The sequence below is a fragment of the Anguilla anguilla genome, chromosome 4 (assembly GCF_013347855.1).
Source record: "Anguilla anguilla isolate fAngAng1 chromosome 4, fAngAng1.pri, whole genome shotgun sequence".
Lineage (NCBI taxonomy): Eukaryota > Metazoa > Chordata > Actinopteri > Anguilliformes > Anguillidae > Anguilla > Anguilla anguilla.
Genome location: NC_049204.1, coordinates 20289356 through 20306007, shown reverse-complemented (window position 1 = coordinate 20306007; position 16652 = coordinate 20289356). Strand labels below are relative to the sequence as shown.

At 47.8% G+C, this 16652-nt stretch overlaps 1 protein-coding gene across 6 annotated transcripts in view; it reads left to right on the top strand.

Moving 5' to 3' along the window:
- LOC118224817 (microtubule-associated protein 4) overlaps positions 1–16652 on the top strand; it is an 85144-nt gene that overhangs the window by 9874 nt on the left and 58618 nt on the right. For 4 of the 6 annotated variants that reach the window (XM_035412552.1, XM_035412555.1, XM_035412551.1 and 1 more), the window contains exons 2-3: positions 7923–8113; positions 9562–9618. In XM_035412552.1, coding sequence (XP_035268443.1) covers positions 7927–8113; positions 9562–9618 — 244 coding nt within the window. In that variant the 5' untranslated portion in view covers positions 7923–7926. The remainder of the gene's footprint in view (positions 1–7922; positions 8114–9561; positions 9619–16652) is intronic. The other 2 variants (XM_035412554.1, XM_035412553.1) reach the window with 1 other exon arrangement.

The following is a 16652-nucleotide window of genomic DNA, read 5'->3' as shown; positions in this document are numbered from 1 at the left end:
ATTCAAACTCCTGTTTTAAGAATAGTATTACGACGATTACTGACCTTCCTCACTCACTTGTTTTGTGGGTCTGTGTGCAGTGAGTATGAATAAGGTCTAATGTTTTCCTTTCTACATTAACTGGCACGTGCCCAGTGTCTTTAGGCCTACAGATATGAAGCAAGCCAGACAGAACATCAGACAGACAGAGCTGACTTTGTGCTCACCGCTAAGGGTTACGCGGCGCTCACACTGGTTGTACTGTAGCTAATTAAATATTTCCTAACATCTGCCTTTGCAGTTTTGCACCCAAACAAGGGAGAACTTTAATTCTGTGAACATCAGTCACGGCATGCTTAATTGTGGAGCGGTCTCTGCCATAGAGGATTTTTGGACAGACCCTTGTTTTCATCACCCTCTGGGGCAAATTGCTCCACTGAATGAGCTGCTGTCATTATATAAAGCTCTGTGCTCAGCATATCATTACCTGTACAGTTTCAATGCCAACCTTTCTGGGCTTGATAGTAGAAGTCAGCCATTTGAGGATTGGAGTTGGGCAAAATGTAACGTGTATGTTCGTCGCTAGATTTGTTATGGCTGTAAATGGTCAAATGAAAGCTGAGCCTGTTTGACTGCAGCCTAGTCTTAAGGGAAGGGCCACCAGATGCACGTCCACAAGGAAGCAAACCTCAAAGTCATAACCTTGGCTGTGACGAGCAGTTAGTGACCTGAAGCGTATCGAGAAGGACGTCAGGAACATATGGCAAGTTTCTCTCTGCAGTAATTCAGTAATGCAGTAGTTCAGACAGTAGTGCTTTCAGTTAATACAGCAGTGCATTGGGATTTGGTGCAGGCAGGTTTGCAGTGCTGAGTGTTTAACAGACGAGTCCACATCAACTGATAGTGGAGTGGTGACAGTGACAGGCGCATTACAACTCGAAGAACATGCTTTTCTGAGGATTGACACTGCAGCGTACAATTTCTACAAACCATTAGCCATCTGAGAATTCTGCCTTATGCTGTTTTTTTTTTCATGACTTAAGAATATATGAATATATACAGTACCTGTGTATAGGCCTATATCTCCCTAATCTATGAAGTGCTGTTCCTCTGATAATCCTATCAGGTGTGCACTGCAGCTCCCGAAGATTAAGTCAATATGTGTAGACTAAGAGAGGAAGGAAGTGGAGGCTCATGGTCCAGACTGAAATAAGATGAAAGGGAATGCCGGAGGGAACATTAGCCTTGGGAACGGAGCAGCGGACCACTGGAGAAGGCCTCATGCCCGGGGAGGGGAGGGCTGCAGCCTCTGTGGGCGGGGCCAGCCAGCTCCTGGGCGAGGCTCGCCGCTCCGAGCAGAGGTGTAATGCGCTCCTCGCCGGGGCTGTGCGGCGGTGAGTCACTCCTGAGTCACCCCTCTAAAGCGGGAGAGGCGTCACACCCGGGAATCCCAGGCATGCTGGGAATGGCGCGTCCCGCGCGGGGCAGACGCTCAGGCGCGCTCAGTGCATGCGCGAGGCCCTCTCCCCCGGGAGCGGTGGCTGCCTGACGACGGTTTAACCATTCGCCGTAGCCAGCTGGGGTTTCGGGTGTACGGAAGTTGCATCAGCTGCACCAGGAAAATTATTTTTACCGGTACTGGGGAGGCTCTTACACAAGCGCGTTATATAATCAGCTGAAATTTTGTCATTTAAAATTTCTGAGGGTGCTGTCGAAGAAATGAGCTTTTCAGCGCCGCGGCAAAAACTCCCAAAGGTCAAAATGGGGGACGATACGTTCTTTTTAAAGCAGTTTTACTGCGGGGCAAAGCTCCAGCTACGTGTCAGTGAGACACCTGCCTGTACCGTCATGAGGCCTGCATCATGTCGAGTATGAACAAGCCTTCGTATGAGGGGTGAGAAAAAGCCAGCACCAGCTGCCTGGATGTGCTGTAGCAGTCACAGACAAAAACAGAAGCGGGTGTAAAATAAGGAAGCTTAAGAGTTTTAAGTGGCTGATTGCAGCCTACCCTAACATTCATACCTTTGTGCTTGTTCACTGGACCGATGGACGGTGATTACTGGGCGTTTGTGTGACAGTGGGGCATTGTGGGTCGTGAGCCGCCCACAGTAATGTCCATCCCGGAGTTTGGACTGGGATAGAGTGCACAAATAAACTAGGTGGGCATGTGCCGGATGCCAGGGCAATGCCATCAGAGGTCAGAATGTGGTTTTGTTTTTTGTTTATTTTTCGCTGTGACAGTGGCACATTGTACTCGGCTTGTTAAATTCCTATTACGGCAGAATTAGTCTGAAAGAAAGACTGCGGTGTGAGAATGCTCTGAATGCAGAAGCGTAGCCCTGTGTGAATAGCGCTGGGTGTCAGTAAACAGCGAGCTCCCATGGCGAAGTCTGTCTGAAAGGCTAAACAACCGGATGATTGGCTGTCAGGGTATAAATCAGAATCCAGTTTTTTTACAGTCCATTATTTATCTCCAGACTGATACTGATTTACCAGTTAACTTATAGGTTGAGGTGGGGTTGCCGTCACCTAGGCTGTGTGACCAAAATTATTGGGCCGGGTTTTAGCGGGTCCGCTTCTGGACAGTGGATGCTGACTGTTTCCGAGCCAGCCCTTCAGTGGCTGCTGCACTGTAGAACAGTCAGTGCGTCTGTGTCATTTAGCTCTCAGCGGGAAGGACGGAGAGAGCGAGAGCTCCAGGGTGCAGACCCAGACATGGACCCCCCCCCCCCCCTCGCCCCCCCTCGCCCTTCGACTGTCTGACTGGCTGCGTCGTCGGCCTCGTCCTCCCCGTCAGCTTCTGAAAGTTTTCCTCTTCCTTTGGAATCAGGGAGGCCCCTGTAGACAGCTCGGCCCAAAGGCCGGGACAGACTGCACTCCGGCTACCAGCCGGCACTAGGCCCCCGTAGCCCCTGCGGCCCCAATTGTCCCACCTTCATTGTCTTTGACATTTCTGAAATATTGTAGCATGACATTAATCAATCTTTGTTGCAGTATTTATTTCTAGGTGCTGACTAAGAGAGTTAATTCCCTAATTCTCAACGTAAGTAAGTAAATGAAACACCACTTTTATAGTATTACAAGTCATGAATGTGCTCAGATAATAGTTTTATGCTGTTTTCCCTGTTTTTAAAAAAAACAACATTTGAGAGGAAAATGGAACCGGAACCTAGACATACTGCAGCCAGCCAGGACAGGCCCTGTCTGCCCCCTTCCTTGGCCTGGCATGCGAGCTCGTGCCCATTAACATTGGTCCAGATGGCACACGCTGGCCTGGTGGCAGTCTGTGCTCTCTACAACACGTGCTTGTGCAAGAGCTTGGTGACACGCGGCCCCGTGTGGATTGTCTGGTACCTGGCATGGTTAGCCATTTAAAGTGGGAGGTATTAAATCTCTGAATGGCCGTAGGTTTCAGAACAGTGAGATGACTCAGGTTGTGGACAGGTGTGTAGGACTGTATTCACACCCAGCCGTCAGTAGGGTTGGGTAACGAAACCCGGTATCGCTATGGTACCGGTTCCCTTGCGACCGGTGCGTACCGTACTGAATCGCAATGCAGATTTCAGTGCCTCTTTACAACACAATGTCGATTTAAATATTTTTCCCACCCCCCTCTGGTGCTCTAAAACAGATGCTACAGGCAACAGAAGTATCTCTGACCCATGCCCCAACAGCCCACCTGTCTTAAGGGGTTTTATGCACCAAGTCAGCCAAAGTGTTTTGTGGGTCTTCTGAGTGACTCAGTATGAAGACTACCTGAATGCTTAGTCACCTCAGGGTTGAGCCTGGACTAAAGTCAGGAGTCCACAGCGGTGGGACACTATTGTCATTGTCCCAATGGACTGTTACAGAGATGACGTCTTTTTGTAGGCCAACCCTGATGTTTCTTCCGCCATTGGTTCTCTCGGCGGAGTCCGGATTTTAGGACTACAAACTGTAACAATCTATGTTGGTGGAGTTAGTTAACCCAAGAGTTCATTAGGGTAACAGTGCATTAGCTGCTGCTAATAACATGCCTGACTCCCGCGGTGTCCCAGTAGCCTCCTCTCCTCTGAGCAGAATTAGCACTTCTGTAGCGCTGTGTGGTCTGTGGTATAGAAAATGGATTACTGCTGGGGGTGTAGGAGGAGGGCGCACTTCTCAGCTGGTGTGATCTTTACATTGGGATGTGGGTCAGCTGTGATTCGCGAAGCATCATTGTTAACTCTAAAAGACTTCATTTTTTTTTGTAGGGCAAAATTCTACTCAATAAATGACCCACTGTGAACAAAATTGCTTTCAAATAACAATGGTTTGCTCTTTAAACTTATAGCAATCTAATGAATTGTTATTACTGTGGGCTAGCCTTCTCGAATAAAATAGATTGTAAGGACTGTGAAGACATCCGGTCTTGATGAACCTGGTGACTCTGGTAACCTCTATTGAGTTAATCCATGCTGTCTGTGATCCATGTTTGCCAAAGAATCCTTTATTCCCTGAAGGCGGAAGAACCCTTCCCAGCAGTGGCCTGCTCATTTTGAAGTGATCAGATTTCAGACCTCATCCCACACAAGAATATTTTTACTTTTTACACATTTGCATAGGGTATTTTCACATTTAAAATAATGGAAAAAATAGCATTTTTTTACATTTATAATTATTTTTTCAACATTATTATTATTATTATAAAAATGTCTAAATGGACTGCATTTATATAGCGCTTTTATCCAAAGCGCTTTACAATTGATGCCTCTCATTCGCCAGAGCAGTTAGGGGTTAGGGGTTAGGTGTCTTGCTCAAGGACACTTCGACACGCCCAGGGCGGGGTTTGAACCGGCAACCCTCCGACTGCCAGACAATCGGTCTTACCTCCTGAGCTATGTCGCCCCATAAATGTATTCCATTCCTCTAAATGTATTACAGATTTATAATTATAAATGTAGGTGACGTATAGCATTTCAGTGTCATTCAGGAGAAACATGTATCCGTCCACACGGTCCCAGTTAGTCCTCTGTGTGACGGACACAAAATGGATTCTCCAGCATAGAAGTTTCCTTTTTTCATTAGCTCAAGGTTATCATTTTATTTAACAAACCTTGGCAGGTGAGTCTGGTAATCCTGTTGCTTCCACATGCCTAACTACGCGTTGCTTGGGGTCATTGGAATTATGTACTAATGTACTAGCAGCCTTGGCTCTGCTTCACTTTTTGTGACCTGAGGTTGTATAGGTGTTGATGCTGAAGCTGAAGCTTCGCCCTCCCGACTTGCAAGTCAAAGTGGGGCCTGCTGTGGTACTGTGCTATGCTTGTGCATTTGCTGAATCAGTGCTGCCCAACCCTGTTCCTGGATATCTATTATACATGAGGTTTTAATTTCAACCTTAATTTGGCACACCTGACTCACAGCTGACTGAGATAATTAGCAGCTCAGTACAGTCTCTAGCTGTTGAATGAGGTGTGCTTTGTTAGGCTTGAAGTGAGAACCTACAGGACAGTAGATCTCCGGGAACAGGTTTGGGCAGCCCTGTGTTAAACAATTCACTAAACAAGACTTAAGGAAAGATCAATACGATAAGAAAGATGGGCAGAGCAGGGCTAGACACCCAGTACAGAATAACCTGTGATTATGCCTCTAATTTGGCACTACTGCTCACACCTTCCATTATGTGTCAATGCAGTTCCTCAGTCTCCCTTTCCCTTTACACTGAACTGTCTCGTCCAGCTCTCTACTGCCTTGCAGTGGTCACGTCTCCACCAGGGGGAGCTGTCGAATGCTTTGTGCCAAGAGCGTAGCTAGGGAACCTGCAGCCGACTCTGTCAGACAGGAACAGGATGTGAGCGTGGGAGCGGAGGAGGGAGGGGCAGCGGGAACGCGATTGATGAGTGAAGAGCAGTCGATACGGCCGGCTGATTCGGCTGCCTGGCTGCACGGGAACAGCTCAGAATAGCACAGCAGCATTCTCCTCTGGATGGAATAACCCCTAAACTCACGTGAGGGGGGTGAAGTTCAGGTTTGATCCCCAGCAGGGACATGTAGCGATGTGTGAGCTGAGATAGAGTAGAGTGAACCTTTGTATATGTTTATTTTTTTTCCCCAAAATGTGGAATGGCCAGTCATTGATCTGGGGGGTATTTCACAAAGCAGGATTATGGAGTTGGCTGGATAACTCAGCTGAGTAAAACCCAGAACAGGTCTTCTTACTTCAGTCCATGTTCCAGATTTGGGAGCGTTCCAGGTTTTTTTATGCATCAATAGTTTAAACCTGCTGGGATCATTGCAAGAAAGACTGGAGAATAGGTCTTATTTCTTATTGTTACGACCTCTGCGATTGCTAAGGAGAGCACAGACAAGCACAAACAGCTTATCATTAGGTGTTGATGCTGAAGCTTCGCCCTCTGGACTTGCAAGTCAAAGTGGAGCTTGTTGTTGTACTGTGCTATGCTTGTGCATTTGCTGAACCAGGCCTGCTCAACCCTGTTCCTGGATATCTATTGTCCAGGAGGTTTTAATTTCAACCTTAATTTGGCACACCTGACTCTGCTAATTAGCATCTCAGTGCAGTCTCTTGAAGTTGAATGAGGTGTGCTTTGTTAGGCTTGACGTGAAAACCTACAGGACAGTACAGTAGATCTTCAGGAACAGGTTTGGGAAGCTAAACAGTTCACTAAACTAAACACACTGCAGTTTGTAAGGCAGGCTTGCACAGACGTGAGTCAGAGGAAGACACTTCACACACAGATCAATGGGCAGCCTTTGGGGGTACCTTTGGGGGTGCCTTCTTCCAGTCGGGACCGACACGGCCCGGATTCGATACCGGACCATGGGCCTCATTCGCTTACTACAACAGTGCCTTAACAGGACGACCCACCCAGCACCCTCTAGAATGGAGAGAATGGTGGACATCATAACACTATGGGTGTGCATGTGCCCCGCCCGCACTGCTGGTACCATAATCCTCTGCCTGAAACGTCAGTCGGCACACTCTCCTGATCCCACTGACTGAGAACTGGGGGGAGGGAGGGAGAGGGGATAAAATTAGGGATGGACTTCAGGAGACTGACTTGGAGAAAGATGGAGAACGAAGGTGGGGAAGAAGAGTAGAAGACGAAGTGAGCGGAACGTCAGACCAAATTAATGTGGACTGTGAGGGAATTATGGCAACGTGGAGGAGGGGGCAGTCGTTCATGTCATTTACACACAGTTACACAAGGACTGACAATAAGCCCCGACTGAAAAAACTGTGACTAAACTGACACTTGTCTGACTATAAATTGCTGCGCCTCGATGGCTGGCAATCCTAAATGGGCCTGTTCACTGGACTTTTCTGTCTGCTCTTGTCTATGTGTCCCTGATTTCACACAAGGAAAGCATTGTGTTCTGCTGTCCTCTGTGGGCATTCAGGGCAGATAAGCCTTAAGGAAGTGGTGTGCTCTGTGCCCATCTGGCTATGTCCCAGACCAGCTGTGTGCTGTAGTGCATTTTGGCCTGTTTGCTGAGAGTCTGCCCCCTGCTGGCCACAGCCGGGGAGATGCCAGCTGCTGTCTGTGCAGACGTGCCTTCGAGCACAGTCTGTGCCCCTGGCTGCAGATGTAATTGTTTGTTTATTCAGTCGAGATGTCAGGCCTAACCGGCCGTGGTTAACACCAGCAGCCATCTCAGGTTTTACGCTAACCTACCCTGTTGTGTGCCTGTGGGACTAGAAGAGCATGGAACTATGGGATATAAAACAAAACACTTCTGAGGTATTCCTGTGGTGGAGATTGCATGAATGTTATAATGTGTCGCCCTTTCCTTTGTTTCTGTAAAATTCACACTGTAGTTGCACACGTAGATGTACAGTATGGCTGAGATGAGGTGAACTGATAGAGGCAGAATGCAGCCCTACCAAGGCACTGTGTAAATGTTCATTCGTGACCATTGACCCCTCCGTTTCCTGTTTTATTTTATTTCTTCGCACGGTGCAGGACAATGGCAGACCAGGACCTGAGTCTGAGCGATGCTCTGGCTGACAGTGTGCCTCAGTCCGACCCAGAGGACTTGGTGCAGAGGGACTTTGTGGCTACGCTCGAGGCCGAGACCTTCGACGACCAGGTGGGGGAGACGGTGGGCAAGAAGGACTACATCCCCCTGCTGGACGACGACGACAAGAAGGACGGTGAGTGGGTGGTGCACAGAGGCTGTGGGGGGGAGAAGGGTCTGGGCCAAGTTGAGGGGATATGGACTTGACATGGACTGTTTGGGTTCACAGTTCATTCTGACTAGAATTTAAGTCCAGGGATAAAAAGACATGAAAGTGAACTGTACACATATATTCACATTTCTCATGTCAGCATCTGTTCAAAGAGAAAGTTTAGTTTGGTTTGATAGGACCAAAATACAGTCAATTTCAACATTTCTTCATTGTACTATACAAAGATCAGATATATTGCATTTTAATATTTTCTAATATTCAGTGGTTTTCTAATATATTCCAAAGCTGTTTTCCCGCCCCATTCCTTAGTTGGGCTTTTTAACATTACGAGTGAGAGTAAGAAGACTGAAAATGTGTGATCGATGTAGATGCATAACCACAATACAGCAACACCATAGTACCAACAACTGCAGTATGGTGAAAGAGACGGTAGACCCCACTCATCTGATATGAGGTCAAGTTCATGTTGTCAGAATGGATGGAAAGTGCTTCTACTATACCTGCTCACCAAGTAATGAGATTACCGCTCATTGTTCCAATAATCTTAACAATTTCTGGCAAACGAGTGTCAATGGAGAGAACGTGCCAAATCTCCCGTGTTCTTTCACCGGTCACAATTTCTAAGTGTCGGTGAGCGTTAGGGGTTCTCAGAAAATTAAATTTCAGTGCAGGGCTTCATGTTCTCACGAGGTCCCCGGGGAAGAGACGCAGCAGTTAATCCCTAGTCATTGTTCGGGCCTGTAAGCCGTCTCTTAAGCATGCTGCACGTTAAGGTGCGGTGATGAGTTGTGGTTAAGAGACCTGCAATCATCATCACGGAATTAGGGGTTTGAGACCCGGCTGGGAGGCCTTCAGACCGAACACTCGGTGAACTTCTGCAGCGATGATCCGTACATTCACTCACGGGTCTGTAAGTGTGGGTCATGCGCTGTACGGCCCTGGGAAGCTACAGCTGATTAATAATGTTGTGTGAAGCTGGGGGTCTTCCAGCGTCGTGTGGCAGTGTCGTGCTGTGTCACCCGAAGCCTGCGGTTCGGTGGTCTGTTTGCGGTCTCACTGTGTCCCTCTGATAGTGTGTGAGCGTGCCTGCCCTGGACACAGTCTGTGCCTCTTTACGTAGGGAGCAAAGAGGATGCCTGTGATAGAACTGGAACGAGAGAGCCCGTGTCCGGATGTGATCACGCCCGCATGAGGCCTCCAGGGTGTGTGTATGTTCAGGCAGTAACACGTGTATGTGTCTGTGTGTGTGTGTGTGTCTGTGTGTGTGCGTGTTTGTGTGCATATTTGTGCATTTGTGTTTGTTTGTGTGTGTATGTCCGTGTGTGTGTGTGTGTATGTCCGTATGTTTGTGTGTGTGTGTGTGTGTGTGTGTGTGCGTACATGCGTGTGTGTGTGCGTGTGTGTGTGAGCAGATGCAGAGCCAGTGTTGGAAAATGGAGAGCAGCAGTCCCATGGGGCACAGAACCCTGGTAAGAGTAAAGCTAAAATTCTGCTCTTTCACCCTCTGACCACCAGAGCTGGTCCCTGACTGGTCTCTCACTCCATTTCACTCCTTAACTTATTTTACTGTCCTTGTTTAGTTCGGTTATGATTTTTAACTTTTTTTTTTTGGTGTGCGTGTCTTTGTTTTCTCTTGGTCATCTTCCTTGTGTGAGTAAAACTTACTTACGAGGATTTTTGAAAGTTTATGTATGGTGTGTACTGTAGTGTACCATTCTCTTGAATATTCCATTCAATACGTTTTTTAAAACAATTTTACTCGTGCATCATCGATCAAACATTTACAAAACATGTAACGTCGAACATTTGGGCAGCAGTCATGGATGCCAGCCAGTCTCTGACTCAAGTGCTCCTGGGTTCTGAAATCCCTGTGATTGTGTTTCCTCTGTCTAAAAGAAGCTGATCCCCCCATTTACAGCTTTGCATACAGAAGCTGCTGGAATACTGACTAAAGTATTAAGCATAAGTATTAAAGCTGCTGCATGTTTTGAATACAGATGGATACAGTTGCAGTGCGGCTACGCTGTTCTTATTTTAGTTGCTTGCGAGCGGAATAAGAAGTAGGAAAAATTAGGCTTTTGAAGAAGTGCGCAAATTCCCGTTGGCTGTTTAGTCTGTGCCCTCCAGAACGATGAATATGGTGGACTGTGTGCTGAAAGATGACAGTTCCTCAGCAGTCACTGGAAAAAAAACCTATGAGGTCTTCACCGTCTGGGCCACAGAGGGCAGCACCACTGAGACCCAGCGGAAAAACTGTGCGCGAAAAGGTTTTGTCCTGCGGTAAGCCGCAAAGTTAAACAAAAACAGGAGCAAGTGAAGTGGCTGCAGTTACAGCGAGGAGGAAATCTGTTTCTCCGGCGTGTTCTTCATCCTGAACAGCGGGGATCGATCTCTGACACCCTCACATCTGTTAAACACATTTAAACAGTAAACGTGCATGGGGCTGATGTAGGTGTGGAGCAGACAAATCTCGTATATTACTGCTTCAGGTACATGGGTAGAAAGAAGATGGTGGATAGAAAAGATCCTATTGAATTCCCACTGAATAGGACCACTGAATCCAGTAGTGCAGATATGCAGCCGCTGTTCTCCTGGGTGGCTCTGACGGTGCAAGAGCGCAGGATTTTGAGGGGTAGCGCACGCTCAGGCTAAATAAGCCCAGATAGGCCTTTCACGTAAAGCTCTCTGCGTTTTTTCCTCTTTCACGTCAGCTGAGTGGCTTGCTGTTGAGTGTCAGCCCGGCGATAAGGTACGGCTGCCGCTGTCGGCTCTGTCTGGCTGCGCAGTCAGCCACGTTGGGCTTACCTCCTGCTGTTTCCAGCCCTCCGTTAATCCCAGCCTCTCTCGTTCTTCAGCAGTTTCCTCTCCTCGCAGAGTGACACTTCTCTTTTAATCTGATTAGCGTTCTTCTGCGACGCAAAAAATTTTAAGAAGCTGGAATAGCATCCGCCTCGGCATTCTCCCTGTGTGCTGCTGGCTGGCGCGTCCCGGCTTTTCAGTTGAGGTGCTGTTTAAGCCAGACGGGCAGAGACCTTTGGCTTTCATTTTTAGCATCCCTATAGAGCAAGTCAAAGCGGGGGTACATGCCTTGGGGAGAATTTTGTTAGTGTGGCGTGCAGGCCCAGTGCTCTTGGGCGTGCAGTCGTGGCTGTCTTCCCATCCCTGGTGTACTGCCTCACCCTGTGGGGGACGGCTTGCGGGGATCATAAACAGGGACTGAGGAACTGACGCCATGGTAAAGCTGTTTTCTTTGTGTGTTCATCTATCATCTTACTCTTTATCGACAGCGTATTGTCTAAATGTAGGTTCTGGTGATTTAGTTAGTCAGATAACTGACAGATTTTTTGGCCAATTTTTTAGGATCCTTGCTGAGTTCAGTGTATGTACGTAGGCGTTTGCATCAGTAATTTGGGTGCGTGCGTGTGTGTGGATGCGTTCGTGCCTTATTTTTAGTTGAATCCGTTTCATATTTTTAGTTTCAACATTTTCTTTCATGCGTCATTCTTAAAATACTACCCTTGTGTGTTTGCTGTTGTAATTGCATGGGGGAGGGGGATGGGAGAGCTTGTGCATGAGGCAGAGAGCCAGTATAAACTGCAGTAGCCCATCACAAAGCTTTTTGCGCAGGTCAGATGAAAGTGCTTTTAACGCAGATCGCTCAGAAAAACGCTTTCGGATCCAAAATTGATTTAGAAATGAGCGCTTGCCCGTGTTGCCCTCTGGCGACATTGTGGGCACCACTCTCTCTGACTGGAGAAAGCGAAAAGCTTTGAAGGGAAAGATCTATACCTGGCTGCCCTGCATGTTGGCAGGCCTGCGCATGCGACTGCAGAATGCTGGTATATCACCAACAGTGGGTGTGCCCCTCCCACCTCTGTGATGTCACTAAGCGCCGGGACACTGCACGTGCATCTGCATGCTGTGGTTGGCAGAACCCGCACCCGCCCACGACAGGACTGTGGTGTACAGGAGGGCGGGGCTTCAGGCAGTGGGCGTGGCTCTGAGTGCATCTTCCACTCTGTGGGCTTTGGTTGCCACCCAGGTTTTCAATTATTTTGTTATAACGTGGACGTTTTCATGATGAGCTCTCAGCAGTTTACAGTCTGTAAGCTAATGTGGAGATGTGATGAACAGGGAACACCTTGAAAGAATGACAGTGCTTTTTTGGAATACCACACAATGAATTTGCAGATATTCTAAATAAGATGAACTCTCTAAATAGGTTATGTAACTCTTGAAATAGGTTATGTAAAGACTTATTCTCATTTTAGGGATTAGAAATAATCTTTAGAGGACGCCTTTAGTAAAATGTCCTCAGGGTGGCGCCATTGCGCCAATACATGATATTTTTTTAACCTGTGGAGGCTTTTTTGATGTACATCAGATGCATTAATCATCATTATTATTTAGCTGTCGTTTGGGGAGAAGTGAAACCCAGTAGAACAGTGAACTAGGTCAATTCATTGAGAACATGAGTTGTAAGCCGAAGCCAGAAGACCTGACTGGTTATGCTATGGCGTAGTACGGGGTCTGCATGGAGGGGCTTGTTTGGCATGCCTGTGGTGGGCGGGGTTTGTGGGCAGTTCTGATCCTGTTGTGAATCTCCACTAACCAGCATTCTTATTCTCTCCCTGTCACTCCTTATCCCCCCCTCCCCTCAACCATGCCCACTGTACTCTGTCCTCCATCATAACTGACACCTTCTATCTCCCCTCTCTGGTCCCTCATTCCTCTTCTGATTTTCATCCTCTCCTTTTCATTTTTATTTCTTTACCACACATTTTTATCCTTCCTGTCATCCTTCTTTATTCTTTTACCTCATCTTTGTCCTCCCTGTTCCCTCTTGTCTTCTCTCTCCCAAACCTACGCTTCCAGAGGATTAGCGTGCCGCAGACTTGACTGACCCCCCCCCCCCCCCCATTGTTGCGGCTTTGCGCCCCTTGCCCCCGCCCTCACTGCCTCTGCCATCGCTTGCAGGCTAAGTAGGAACCCGAAGACACCCCCCCCCCCCTTCTCCAAATGTTCACACCCTGCTATCAGAACTGTGAGAGCTCCTACACCCACCACCCCCCCCTCTTCAGCTCATTTCGTGGGACCCCATCCAGGGTTGAGGAGACTAGGAGGGGGGCAGCACCAGAAATGCCAAAAACACACAGTCGCACTTAAACGCCGACAAAATAGCAGAACACCGTTGTCTCACCAGCCAAATGATGCTGGCGGACGCACACCAGATCGCCAATCCTAATGGACTTTTTGTATTGTCCATTCAGAGTAAAGAAAAAAGTGAGACCCTGTGGCAGTGTCATAGCTGTGGATAAGAGCTGGCATGGGAGTGCAACCCCCCCCCCCCCCACCCCCCCTCAGATCTGGGCCGGGTGCCTTCCTGCACATGTTCCTTATCTGGGCTCCTCTTATCTTCTGCTCCTGGAGGGTTCACTTCAGTCACATACACTTCCCATTGCAGTGATCAGTGCCGCCTAAGTGGACTGATAATCACCTGTAGTCAGAACCCAGTCCAGTTTCCGTTTCTGCCGAGCTCTCTGTGTGTGAGGGGTGACGTACAGCACTGAGGCTGGAGAGCTGAGGTAGATTAAAGAGATGGTTCAGAGATAGACCAGGAGTTTACACAGCCCCACAGAAGGGATTATCAGATAGCTTCACAGCACCGCGAGGGAGGGAGGAGGGAGAGATTCACTCGATAAAAACAAATGTCAAGAAAACTTTGCGAAAGGAAATTTAGGACAGGATGGTGTTCGATTTCTATCTTGCACCTTCTCCCACGTTCTCCGAAGAGAACAGACGCTCACAGAATCGCACGCCAATCCCAGTGTCCTCTCCTGCTTCTGGCCACTTCCAGTCCTTATGGAGGAAACGTCCGTTGCGCGGTCTGGTCGTGACAGCACACAAACAATAACACTGCCAGCAAAAAAGTTTTCTGATGTCACCGCTTCTCAGCAGTTTTACATGACAGCGACTCCCAAGGTTGCTTTTCTACTGCGCTCCGATGCTTCAGTGACAGTGAATGGATTCGTGCTGTCTGTGGGTTTGCTTGTGCGTTTGTCTGTGTGCAGGTTTATCATGAGGAGAGACAGCTGTAAGTCTATGAATATCTGTCTATTCTCTCTTTCTTTCTCTTCTCTGCTTGCCATTGTCTTTCTCTCTCAGACACACACTCACACACATACAAACACAGACCCACACGTACACTGCACACATGATTTATCCTTGACTCGGATAAGAGCTTGCAGCTAATCACTAACAGAGCTGTTTGTTTGTGTCTCTGTTTGTTTGTTTGTGAAACCTTGGTTTGTGCATTTTTGGAATGCATTTTCTGTTGCTTTGTCCATGTTGTTTTGAGACATTGTTGATGGGCAATGTTTTTTACCATTTTGTTTTTGTCACACGCATACAATAGGGAACATTTGTTGTTACTGGGCCATCAGCTTTGGTTGCGATGATTCTCCACCATTGAGCACACTTTTTTCCAATTACATTACAGCCACTTAGCAGATGCTCTCTTCCTGGATGGCTTAGTAGAGAAGGAAGAGAACATCATAACCATTAGTCTCTGGAATGCAATTGTGCGATATCCCCTAGAAGGCACAGTAGGCCTGTGTGTCATCAAGAAGTGTAAATTTAGCCACACAAACCCAACAATTTGTCCTGTAAACAAAAGTAAATCCTACTACACAGCTGACCTATCTTTACACAGATATACGTACTGTGTAGCATGATTATTCCAAAAGGAAATCCAAAAAGAAAGAAAGAGGATAGCTAAAGAGGGTCAGGGGAGCCGTGGTGGACGTTCGGCCTGCGTTGGAAGATGGGCAGGGTCACTGCTGACCTGGTTGCCATTAGAAGCTGATTCTCCACTTTGGTCCCCACACCTGTGACTGTGGACCTCACAGCTGGTCACCATGCTGCTCAGTGGTAGCAGGTGGTTGTATTTGTCAGTTCGCCCACTTTTCCCATTTTCCGTGACCCCATTTTCGTTCTCAATCACTCTGTTCAGAGGTATAGTACAATAATTCAAAGACCCATAGTAGAAACGGCTATTAAATTGGTCACTGATTGATGTTTAGCTGTGTAAAAGAGCACCAACCATGTTGCACACGTGTTGTCAAAGTGTGTAGAAGAAGAGCAGGGTACGCAGTGGACCAACATCCCATTTTGCCACTCTGACCTCAGCCTCTCTGTCAGTCACAATGGTCTGTGAAAGGCTGTGGCCCCGCCCGCTGCTGTAGTTGTGTAGACAAACCCAGCGCCTTTTATAATCTCTCTGTTCATACTCTGTACTAATAAACTCTTAACACACAGATGAGAGTTTGCTCTGAGTTATTTTTCCCTTTCGAACGGGATCTGCCTTAACCGTTGCGGAATTTGTGTGTCCGTGACTCCCCCCTCGAAGCCTGTCCTTCTCTCCTCTGTGTTTCCTGATCTCTTTTCTTTAAGATTTATTTTTTGCCCGGTCTCGCTTCCTCCTTGACCTCGTACAGAAAGAGACTCCTCGCGCGGCACTCAGTGGGGATTTTTGTTTTCTTGATTGCGAGGTGTGAAAAATGGTACAGCGTTCAGAACGCATTTATCAGGGTGCCGACTGAAGAGCCTCTTTTGTTCAAGATGAGATTTTTTGTGTGATTACATAACACATGCTGGCCTTTTTATTTCAAGGATCACACAACTATGAAACCACCTTGGAAAACAGTGCCTCTTGTGTATTAAACCTTGCCTCTTGAATGTTTAAGACGTTCCTTTCATTTCCTTTCACTCTCTCTCTCTCTCTCTCTCTCTCTCTCTCTCTCTCTGTCTGTCTGTCTCTCTCTCTCTCTCGTCCTTATCTTATAAGGAATTGCTCATGCAGTTCCAACTCTAGACATTTATTTCTTCTTGCCTGGGTACAGTTTCTCCCCCATAAAACCTGAAGAATCAAGTAAAGAGAAACTCTGCGAGTGTGGAATCCTGCATGGATCCCGTCTTATTTAAACTTCTTCTCCCCACTCTGGCACGCTGCTCTGTGAGGGTGTGACAGTGTGGTGGCTCTAGCCCTGGTCTCCGGGGAGCTGGGATGTGCCATCGCTCTGTTTGGCTGCTCGCTAGGGAAGTCTCTGGGGCAGAACCATGTGGGTCAGCCTGGCCTACTTCGGGGCTGCAGCTGTAGGTGGAGCTACCGCACAGCAGATGTGTGCCTGGCTGGGGATTGGCTCTGCCCCTGTCTGGAGCCAGGAGTGGGCCGGCGCTCAGCCGCAGCCACGCCCCCCAGCTGGCTTCGCTGGGAGCCTGATTAATGGGGCTCGCCTGCTCCTATGACAGTAAATAAATAAAGAAGGGAAATAACGCAGGCTGTGGGGCCTAAAAATAATCCGTAACGCGGCGGCTGATGTGGGCCGCTGCACTGCAGATACAGTAGCACTTTGCTCAATCAGATTTCTTCCTTCTTTCTCTCTGCCCTTGTTTAATTATGCAGGTAGTCTCTAAGTTCTTCATTTCAAATACCTCTCTGTAA